We start from the raw sequence: 9,311 nt of genomic DNA, 5'->3' as shown, positions 1-9,311 counted from the left end.
GTGACGGGACGCGACCGCGCGTCCGCGTCCGACCTCCGAAAAAAGGTTTGGCTGCCACACCGCCGCCGCCCTCGCTCGTCCATCACAGCGCTCCGCGCCTCCGCCCGCGGCGTCGGTCGACCCCGCGAGCTCAGCGCTCCGCCGGCGGATCGCCGCGCCGCATCGCGACCGCCGCGTCTCGACCGCCAACCCCTCGCGCGTTCGCGCGCGTCGTCGCCGTCGTCGTCATGGCGCGTCCGCGCGCCGCCGCCGAAAAAAAAGCGCCGACTTCTTCGGACGCCGACGACGACGACGCCGAGCGACCCTCGTCGTCGTCCTCCTCCTCCCCTCACGACGCCGTCGTCACGAAGCATGCGATCGTCACGCTCGGGCTGCATCCCTCCGCGATGGACGACCCGGAGCGCGGCTCGCGCGAGATCCTCGACGGGATGCTCATGCGGCACCACGACCAGCTCGGCGGCGTCCTCATGTCCTACGACGACGTCCGCGTGCACCCGCGATCGCGCACCGCGGGCATCATCCATCTCGCCGGGCACGTCTCCCTGGACGTGGAGACGACCGCGCGCGTGTTCTGCCCGGTCGTCGGGAGCGTTTTAAGGGGAGTCGTGAACAAAGTCGGCGTGGACTTCATCGGTCTCCTCGTCCTCGGCGTCTTCAACGTCTCCGTGGGCGCGGATGACATCAGAGACGGGCTCGTGCACAATCCCGCCCCCATCGACGACGAGTGCCCGGGCGGGCGATGGGAGGAGACGAGCCCGAGCCCGATCGACCGCGAGCACGTGATACGCGTCGGGTCGACCGTGCTGTTCACGGTGAAGAGCGTGAGCGAGTTCGACGACGTGTTGCACCTGATCGGGAGCTTGACGGACGAGGCGCGCACGGGGGAGATCGGGTACGTGGAATCCGTCGGCGGCGGCGGTGCGGGCGGCGGGTCGAAGAAAAACGGTCTATCATCGAGCGTTAAGAAGGGGAAGAAGGAGAAGAAAGAGAAGAAAGAGAAGAAGGAGAAGAAGGAGAAGAGAGACAGCGCGAAGAAGGAGAAGAAGGAGAAGAGAGATAAGGGAGAGAAGACGCCAAAGTCCGCCGAGAGGAAGGAGAGCAGGGAAAAGTCCGCGAAGAAGGCTTCGAAAAAGCGAGAGAGGCGCGAGGAGGACGACGACGGCGACGGCGACGGCGACATCCCCAAGGCGAGCGGCAAGAAGCGGAAGAAGGCGACGAAGCCGGAGCTCTAGCGCGGAATGAGAAGAAGCGCGAGCGCGTAACGGGGAGGCGGCGGAGCGACGTGACCTAGTCCTAGCAGCCATCGAGCGTCGGAACCGAAGAAACCGAAACCTTTCGTTCTCTTTTGTTCTTGTTGTTACACGACTTCGCCAAACAGAACGCCGTCGGCCCTCGCCCGGGGCGTCGATTCGATTCGATTCGATCGTTCCCCCGCGGCGACGACCGGCGTCGCGGACGGCATCGGCGGCGGTGGCGTCTCATGGGTTGACCACCGCCGCGTCATCTCGTCCTCTCAGTCGGCTCTTTCATCACGCGGTCGTCGGACGGCGCGTCCAAGGGGTCCGGGCGTCGCGTCGCGTCGCGTCGCGCCGTGCGACGCGCCTTTACGACGAACGACGCCCGGGGTGAACCCCTGAACGCTTACCGTCCTCATCCGCCCGCGGACGAAGCCGCGGAGTGGTCGATCCCTCGCACGTTCGACATGCCTCCGCGGCCTCCTCCGCCGCCGCCCGGTCGCCCGCCTCCGCCTCCGCCTCCGCCTCCCATCCCGCCGCCGCCGCCGCCGAAGCCGAGGCCGCCGACGCGCTTACCGCCTCCTCGTTTCTTCCCGGCGTACGTCTCGCTGTACTCCGCGCTGATCATCGTCTGGAAGCTGCGACGCGAAGGGATGGGGGAGGCGCGAGAGGGAGGACGTCTCAGGTCGAATCATTCTCGCGGAGGAGGAGGAGGAGGGGGAGGGAGGACAGCGTTGGAACGGGACACGACGCGCGTCGCGAGCGGGGCGCACTCACAACGCGTACACGACGTTCACGAGTCGCCAGAAGACGTCGGTGATCAGGCTCAGACGGAACGCCGACCGCCGTTCCACGACCGAACCTGCGCGGGGAGGGGGGAGCGACGGAGGGGCGCGGATCTCAGATTCGAGGAGTCGTCGTGGGATGCCGACGCGGGCGGGGACGCGCGCGGCGGCGTCGACCGCGACCGCGCCGCCGCCACCGCCGCGCGACGACGACGACGACGACGACGACGACGACGCGACGGGCGGGTGGACGCACCGTCGCTGACGTACGGCATCGTCCCTCCCGACGCCGCGCGCGCGGGAGTGATGGGGGGGCGGCGTCGTCGTGGCTCGTCCAACCTGGTCACACGCGCGCAGCGGCACGAAAGCTCTCGCACTCTCGGGGGGAAGAGAAACGCACGCCACGAGACGCGCATTCGCCGACGCGCGGCGCCGGCGGCGGACATGAGCTTCTCGTTCCCCGGCGTCCGCGAGGACTTCTTCCGCGCGGGCGTCAAACTCTCGCCCGCGCGCGGCGAGCGCGCGTCCTACGGCGCGTCCCCGCAGCTCGGCCCCGGCCACGGCACGCTCGAGCACGAGCGTCGATGCGCGCTGGACGACGCCTTCCGCAACGCGACGCACGAGATCTCGACGCGACTCGCGATGGTAGCGAGGGCGCCGCGGATACGATGCGAGGCGTGGATCAAGAAGCTCAGCGAGCCGGTGCGTCGCGCGTCGTCGTTCGAGAAGCGCGCCGTCGGCGACGTCCACTCACTCCGCGCGTCGCGCGTCGTCCGGGACGGGGATTAGCGCGGCTAACATCCTCGCGTCTCCCGACCCGCGGCGACGTCTGATGACCGAACGCGACGGACTGACTCGCTCGACCCCCCGCCTCGCTCCGCCTCTCTCGCAGGAGAAAAACGCGGCGTGGAAGAAGAACCGGAACAACCACGCGAGGTTGCTGCTGCATCAGCTCGGCGTCGGACGCCTCGAGGCGCCGTTCGATAAGATGCCCTACGACGGACGCTTGGCGATGTTGCCTCCGCACGCGTTGTACTGCCTCGCGTTCGGCGGCGGCGGCGGCGGTGGCGGGCTCTCCGGCGGCAGCGGCCGGTGGAACGCGCGACGCGCGTCGAAAGAGTGTTCCAACGATCGCCGCCGCGGGCCGTTCCTCGAGAGCGTCGGGAAGACGTCGTACCGCTCGTTGCTCGACGACTTTGGTGCGCCGCCGGTCCGACGCCGACGCCTTCCGTCGCGTTTTTGGTTTTTTCGTCCCGTCCCGTCCCGTCGTCGCGCCGGCGCGCCGACCGACGCGCGCCGCGCGCTTCCTCACTCGCCGCACGCGTCCACCCCCCCTCAGGCCCCATCGGCGGCGGCCCGAACTCGCCGACGACGCGCGCGAGCCTCGAGGACCTCCTCCGACGCGCGGAGGCGTCGTGCGCGATGACCGCGATGACGACCTCCGCGGACCCGGCGGCGGCGGCGTATTCGGCGGCGATGGAGGACATCGCCGTGCCGCTCTCCGAGCGGACGAAGCGCGCGACCGACGCGGCGAAGAGAGCGAAAGCGGACGCGGACGCGGACGCGTCGGCGTCGGGGGGTGGGTTTTCGAGAAGCAAGAGCAAGACGATCGTCACGCCGACGAAGCGGGAGCGGGGGAGGGGGTCGACGACGGGGGGCGCGGGCGGCGGCGGCGGCGGCGTCGTCGTCGTCGGCGACAGCGAACACGTCAACGAGCTCGGGGCGATTCGCGAGCGGTGCCGGGAGCTCGAATACAGGTGCGACGCGCGTGCGTTTTCTTTTTTATCTTCTCGCGCGAACGACGACGACCAATCACGATCCTCCACGTCATCATCGACGCTCACCGATCGCGGTCCTCCACGCGTCGTCAGGCTCGGACGCGCGGAGGAAATCGCGACGGCGTCGCGGCGCGAGAGCGAGCTCGCGAAAGAGGCGCTCCTGAAGACGCAAAAGGCGAAAGGCGACGAGTTGAAAGCGCTTCGAATCGCGCACAAGAAGGAGATCGATCAGCTCATCGAGACGTTCGAGCGGCGGCGGAGCGGGGACGTCGGGGATATGCTCCGCGGGGACGCCGCGGGGACGGGGACGGGGACGGGGACGGGGGGGACGCCGCGAAGAGCCGCGGCGCGGTCGCTTCCCGCGTATTCGCCGATACCGAAAGACCCGAGGAAGAGCGCGGAGGAGTTCGAGTCGTACTTGAAGAAGTTCCAGGAGCAGACCGCGGAGTTGAAGCTACACGCGAAGTTCGCGACGGCGGGGAGATGACGCTACGTAGTCTATAAGTGAGCGGCGCGGATAAAAAAAACCGAACCGAACCGTCCGTCTCTCTCGTCCACGACGCGTATCGTTCGCGTCGGATCATCACAAGCGCGACTCCGGCGGCTCGGTCAGCACCGATTGCACGACCGGGCCGAGAACGAACGTCCACGCCGCGCACTGGAGACCGCGAAACGCAATCTTCGCGAACGTTTCGTCGGCGTCGGCGTCGTCGGCGTCGCGTCGTCGTCGTCGTCGTCGTCGTCGTCGTCTCTTCCTCGTCGTCGTCGTCGTCGTCCTCCACGCCTCCTCCATCGCGTCGCATGCGAAGTCGTCGTCGACGTCCGACGCGCTGGACGCGATGTCGTCGCGAGAGCTCTCGACGGACCCGACGGAACTCGGCGTCGACGGCGTGCCGGCGGACGACCGCGCGTCCGTCGTCGCGGATTCTTCGTCCGCGAAGAAACCGTCGCGGACGAAGACGATGATTTCTTTAATCACTCGGACGGCGCCTAAGACGCCGAGCCCCCCCCCTAAGACGCCGAGCGCGAACCCCCGCGCGACGGCCGACGGGGCGTAAGACTTCATCGCCATCGTTCCCGCGGGCGAGACCGCGCGAGGGAAGTGACGCGCGGGGCGAAACGGTGGCGGTTCGACAGCGCGGCGAGAAGGCGAACCGGCGTGCTGACGAGACGCCGCGAAAGGACCTGACTGGACCTCACCGCGTCGACGAAGCGAAGCGCGGGAAAGCGGCATATCCGGGGGCGCGACCATCCCGGGGAGGGGGCGACCGCCGGGATGAGGTCCGTCGTCGACGCGCGCGCGGCGGCGCGTCATCGCGTCGGCGGGTGGCGCGAGACGCGTTCCGCGGTCGGACGCGCGCGGCGCGCGCGCGTCGACGTCGCGGCGATGATACATCGCAGGGGCGAGCGGGCACCCGTCGTCGCGCGCTTCTTCTCTCCTCGCGCGATCGGCGCGCGCGTCCGCGCGACGGCGAGCGATCGCGACGGCGACGGCGACGCCGCCAGGTCGACGACGACGGCGGCGGCGGCGTCTTCGTCGTCGTCTTCGTCGTCCGCGGACGTCGTCGTCGACGCGGACGCGGCGGAGGAGGACGCGAGGCGCGGCGACGCGGACGACGACGACGACGACGACGACGACGACGACGACGCGGGCGGAGGAGGGTTCGAGAACGTCGGCCCCGCGCTGATCCCGTCCGTCTCCGCCGCGTGCCTCGGCGCGTTCCTCTTCGGATACCACTCCGCGGTGATCAACGCGCCTCTGAGCGCGATCGCGGAGGACCTCGGCTTCGCGGGCGATAACGTCATGAAGGGCGCGGTGGTGTCAGGTGCGTTCTTCTATAAATTGGTTCCCATACGACCCCGTTCGCGTGGTGAATGTCACTCCTTAAGGACTTTCGCCGGCGTTTCTCTCCGCCCACTACCCCTCGCTTTCAATCCAGACACACCTCGACGCCTTTCAACTCCACTTCTGACGCCTATAAACTCCACCCCGACGTCGCTTCGTATGGACCCTCGACCCTCAGTCCTCGTCGCGGGCGGGTTTCTCGGCGGGTTAGGCATCGGACCGGTGGCGGATAAAGAAGGCCGGCGCGCGGCGCTCGCCGCGGTCACGGTCCCGCTCGCGGTCGGGACGCTCGTGAGCGGCTTCGCGGACTCGTTCGCGTGGATGACGTTGGGGAGGTTCATCACCGGCGTCGGCGTCGGCGCGTCGTCGCAGATCGTGCCGCTGTACCTCTCGGAGGTTTCCCCGCCGAAGCTGCGGTGCGTTCCGTACACTGGTCCCCATACGACCGCGTTAGCGTGGTGAACGCCGTTTCTTAAGGACTTTTGCCGTCGCCTCTCTCCGCCCACCCCTCGGTTTCAATCCCCGACCGCGATGCCTTTCAACTCCGCTTCTGACGCCTTTCAACTCCACCCCGACATCGCTTTGTATGGAACGACCCTGAGGGGGACGGTGAACGGCGTCCGGAGGGTCGCGTACGTGATCGGGTGCTTGCTCGCGTTTCAGTTCGCGGTGCCGCTGCAGCAGCCGCTGAATGCGGTGGTGGCGGACGCGGAGACGACGACGGAGAGGAGCGGCGCGGGGGCGGACGACGTCGTCGTCGTCGCGGAGGCGACGAGAGGGGGCGGGAAAGGGACTGAGGGGGGGGAGAAGTCGTCGGCGGCGGCGGCGGCGTCGGCGGCGCGCCCGAGCGACGTCAAGCGAGCGCCGGAGGTCGCGTCGTCGTCGTCGACGACGACGACGACGACGCCGACAGAGACGACGGCGACGACGTCTCGGGCGAGCGGCGGCGGCGGCGGCGCGGCGGTGGTGGGAGAGGACGCGTCGGCGTCGTCGTCGGCGGCGGCGGCGGCGGAAAAAGAAAAAAAGTCGGACGCGAAGACGAAGGCGCGTTCTATACACTGGTCCCCATACGACCGCGTTGGCGATGTGGACGCCGATCCTTAAGGACTTTGCCCGGCGCATCTCTCCGACCACCCCTCCCTTTCAATACCCGCCCTCGGCGCCTTTCAACTCCAACTGACGCCTTTCAACTCCACCCCGACTTTCGCTTGTATAGAACGGCCCTAAGGACGCGGCGGCGACGTCCGAAAAGACCGAAAAGACCGCGGACGCGACGAAACCTACGAGCGCCGCCACGGAGTCCGAGAAACCGCCGAAGCCGCCGGCTTCAGCGGCGGCGGAGCGACCGAAGGACGCGACCGAGGCGGCGTACGCGGAGGCGACGAAAGCGTCCGCGTCGAAGGACGTGCTCGGGGGGGGCCCGGGCGCGAAAGCGTCCGGGTCTAAGGACGCGGCGCCGCTCGCGGGGGCCCCGGGCGCGAGAGAGTCGCCGAAAGAGTCGCCGAAAGAGTCGACGGCGACGGCGACGGCGACGGCGACGGCGACGAAACCGGAGAAGGCGAAGGCGATGGTCGTCGATAAGGAAAAAGAAGCGCCGGCTGTCGGCGGGGACGCCGCTCCCGCGAAGCCCGCGGCGGCGTCGAAACCCGGTTCCGGTTCGGAGACGAAGGAGAAGGTTCCGGTCCCTTCCGCCGCTTCCGCGACGGCGACGGCGACGACGGCGACGGCGACGTCGGACGAAACCGCCGCCGCGCCCGCCGCCAAACAACCCGCGACGAAAGAGAAGCTCGTCGCGAAGCTCGAAGCGGACGCGGTGACGCGAATCGAAGAGAAGGTGAAGACGTCGTCGAGCTCCGTCGGCGGCGGCGCGAAGTCGGCGGAATCGGCGTCGGCGTCGTCGACGTCGACGTCGACCTCGACCTCGACCTCGACCTCAGGCGCGTCGACGAGCGCGAAGTCGGCGTCCGCGTCGACGCCCGCGTCGGCCCCCGCCGCCGCCGACCCGGCGAAGCCGCCGCCCGGGTGGTGGCGCCCTCTGTTTATCTACGCGTCCGTCCCCGCCGTCTTACTCGCCGGCGCGTCCTTAGGCGGCGTCGCGGTCGAATCCCCGGTGTGGCTCCTCGGCCCGGAGGGCTGCGCGATGGCGAGCCGACGTTCGCTCGCGCGATTGCAAGGCATCAGAGGGAGAGCCGCGGTGCGATGGCAGGAGGCGACGACGGGCGGGAGGGTCGTCATCGGCCTGGGCGCGGCGGGCACGGTGGTCCCGTCGCCGCTCGGACCCGCCGCGGACGAAGACGCGGAAGACGGAACGTCAACCGACGCGGACGAAGACGACGGCGACGGCGACGGCGAGTGCGCGTACCCCGGCGCGGACCCGGAACGGGCGGCGATCAACTCGTGGTCGCAGCTTCGCGAGCGTCGAAACAGGCAGCCGGTCACCATCGGCTTGGGCCTGTGCGTGCTCGCCGCGTTTAGCGGCTCGAACACGGTGATTTACTACGCGTCGTCGGTGCTCGCCGACGCCGGGTTGTCCGATCCGTCGCTGTTGACGTACGCGGTGGGCATACCGAACCTCCTCGGCGCGTTCATCGCGCTGATCGCGACGGATAAGTACGGCCGCCGGCCTCTGCTGCTGCTGTCGTTCGGCGGCATGGCGGCGTGTTTAGGCGCGTTGTCGCTCGCGAGCGCGCTGACGCCAGGGGAGGCGGTCAACTCGTTCTGCGCGGTGTCCACGCCCGAGGCGACGTCCGGGTTACCGTGCGTCACGTGTTCGACCCTCGCCGCGATATGTAGCGACCTTCCGCCGCCGTCCACGCTCGAGCGGCTGACGTTTGAGCCGCAGCGGACCGTCGCGCTCGTGACGATTCCAGCGTACACGCTGCTGTTTTCCCTCGGCGCCGGGCCCGTGCCGTGGTTGCTGTACAACGAGGTTCGTTCTGTACACTGATCCCCATACGACCGCGTTCGCGTGGTGAACGCCGATCCTTAAGGACTTTGCCCGGCGTATCTCTCCGCCCAGGGTCCCTCGCTTTCAATCCCCGCCCTCGACGCCTTTCAACTCCAACTGACGCCTTTGAACCTCACCCCGACGTTCGCTGTACAACCTTGCTGTACAACGAGGTGTTCCCGACGCGGATCCGCGCGCGCGCGACCGCGGTGTGCACCGCGATCAACTACGGCGCGAACACGATCGTGGGCGCGTCCTTCTTACCCCTCGTCAGTGGGATCGGTCTCGGCGGCACGTACGCGCTGTACGCGGTCTTGTGTTTCACCGGATTCGTCTTCGTGGACAACTTGGGTGCGTTCTCTCGTATCGTATCGCATGCACATATCGTGTTGTGTTTCGCCCGCCGCTCGGTTTCTTCCACGTTTGATCGATCGCGTGGTGATGGTCCCTTTCAACTGACCGATGTGTGAACATTTTTTGTATGGAACGACCCCTACTCATCAGTGTTCGAGACGAAGGGGTTGGCGCTGCAAGACATCGAGGGCGTCATGGCGGAGCGGGAGAGGCGGTGGGAGGCGGAGGACGCGTTCGAGAACCCGGAGCGACGCGTCCGGGACGGGGACGGGGACGGGGACGGCGGCCTCGGGGATGGCGGCGCGGGGTGGTGGTCGGAGGTTGGGCAAAAGATGGAGGGGCTCATAGAAGAGATGCGGGCCAAGT

The 9,311-nt window shown here is 68.4% G+C and overlaps 5 protein-coding genes across 5 annotated transcripts; 3 read left to right on the top strand and 2 right to left on the bottom strand.

Moving 5' to 3' along the window:
* Nucleotides 1-227: 227 nt before the first annotated feature.
* MICPUCDRAFT_40447 (uncharacterized protein) lies at nucleotides 228-1,232 on the top strand (the record flags this gene model as incomplete). Its single annotated transcript, XM_003059924.1, has 1 exon — nucleotides 228-1,232. One exon carries the CDS (start codon nucleotides 228-230, stop codon nucleotides 1,230-1,232), a length of 1,005 nt encoding a protein of 334 aa, XP_003059970.1.
* A 91-nt stretch (nucleotides 1,233-1,323) lies between these two features.
* On the bottom strand, nucleotides 1,324-2,297 carry MICPUCDRAFT_59222 (uncharacterized protein). The gene is made up of 3 exons (XM_003059627.1): nucleotides 2,277-2,297; nucleotides 2,013-2,097; nucleotides 1,324-1,873 (listed from the first exon to the last, which is right to left on the bottom strand). Exons 1-3 carry the CDS (start codon nucleotides 2,293-2,295, stop codon nucleotides 1,651-1,653), a joined length of 327 nt encoding a protein of 108 aa, XP_003059673.1. The 5' UTR covers nucleotides 2,296-2,297; the 3' UTR covers nucleotides 1,324-1,650.
* A 167-nt stretch (nucleotides 2,298-2,464) lies between these two features.
* Nucleotides 2,465-4,285, top strand: MICPUCDRAFT_40446 (uncharacterized protein; the record flags this gene model as incomplete). The annotated part of the gene is made up of 3 exons (XM_003059923.1): nucleotides 2,465-2,722; nucleotides 2,913-3,219; nucleotides 3,360-4,285. 3 exons carry the CDS (start codon nucleotides 2,465-2,467, stop codon nucleotides 4,283-4,285), a joined length of 1,491 nt encoding a protein of 496 aa, XP_003059969.1.
* Nucleotides 4,286-4,381: 96 nt separating this feature from the next.
* MICPUCDRAFT_59220 (uncharacterized protein) lies at nucleotides 4,382-4,870 on the bottom strand (the record flags this gene model as incomplete). The annotated part of the gene is made up of 1 exon (XM_003059626.1): nucleotides 4,382-4,870. One exon carries the CDS (start codon nucleotides 4,868-4,870, stop codon nucleotides 4,382-4,384), a length of 489 nt encoding a protein of 162 aa, XP_003059672.1.
* Nucleotides 4,871-5,185: 315 nt separating this feature from the next.
* Nucleotides 5,186-9,252, top strand: MICPUCDRAFT_34108 (major facilitator superfamily; the record flags this gene model as incomplete). The annotated part of the gene is made up of 8 exons (XM_003059922.1): nucleotides 5,186-5,624; nucleotides 5,823-6,060; nucleotides 6,247-6,340; nucleotides 7,656-7,838; nucleotides 7,998-8,351; nucleotides 8,487-8,573; nucleotides 8,765-8,942; nucleotides 9,096-9,252. Coding segments are annotated over 8 exons (1,728 nt in total), but the record flags the coding sequence as incomplete, so codon positions are not given.
* Between the last annotated feature and the right edge of the window lie 59 nt (nucleotides 9,253-9,311).

Source organism: Micromonas pusilla (genome assembly GCF_000151265.4).
Source record: "Micromonas pusilla CCMP1545 genomic scaffold MICPUCscaffold_7, whole genome shotgun sequence".
Taxonomy (NCBI): Eukaryota; Viridiplantae; Chlorophyta; class Mamiellophyceae; order Mamiellales; family Mamiellaceae; genus Micromonas; species Micromonas pusilla.
This window is presented reverse-complemented; position numbering and strand designations above follow the sequence as displayed.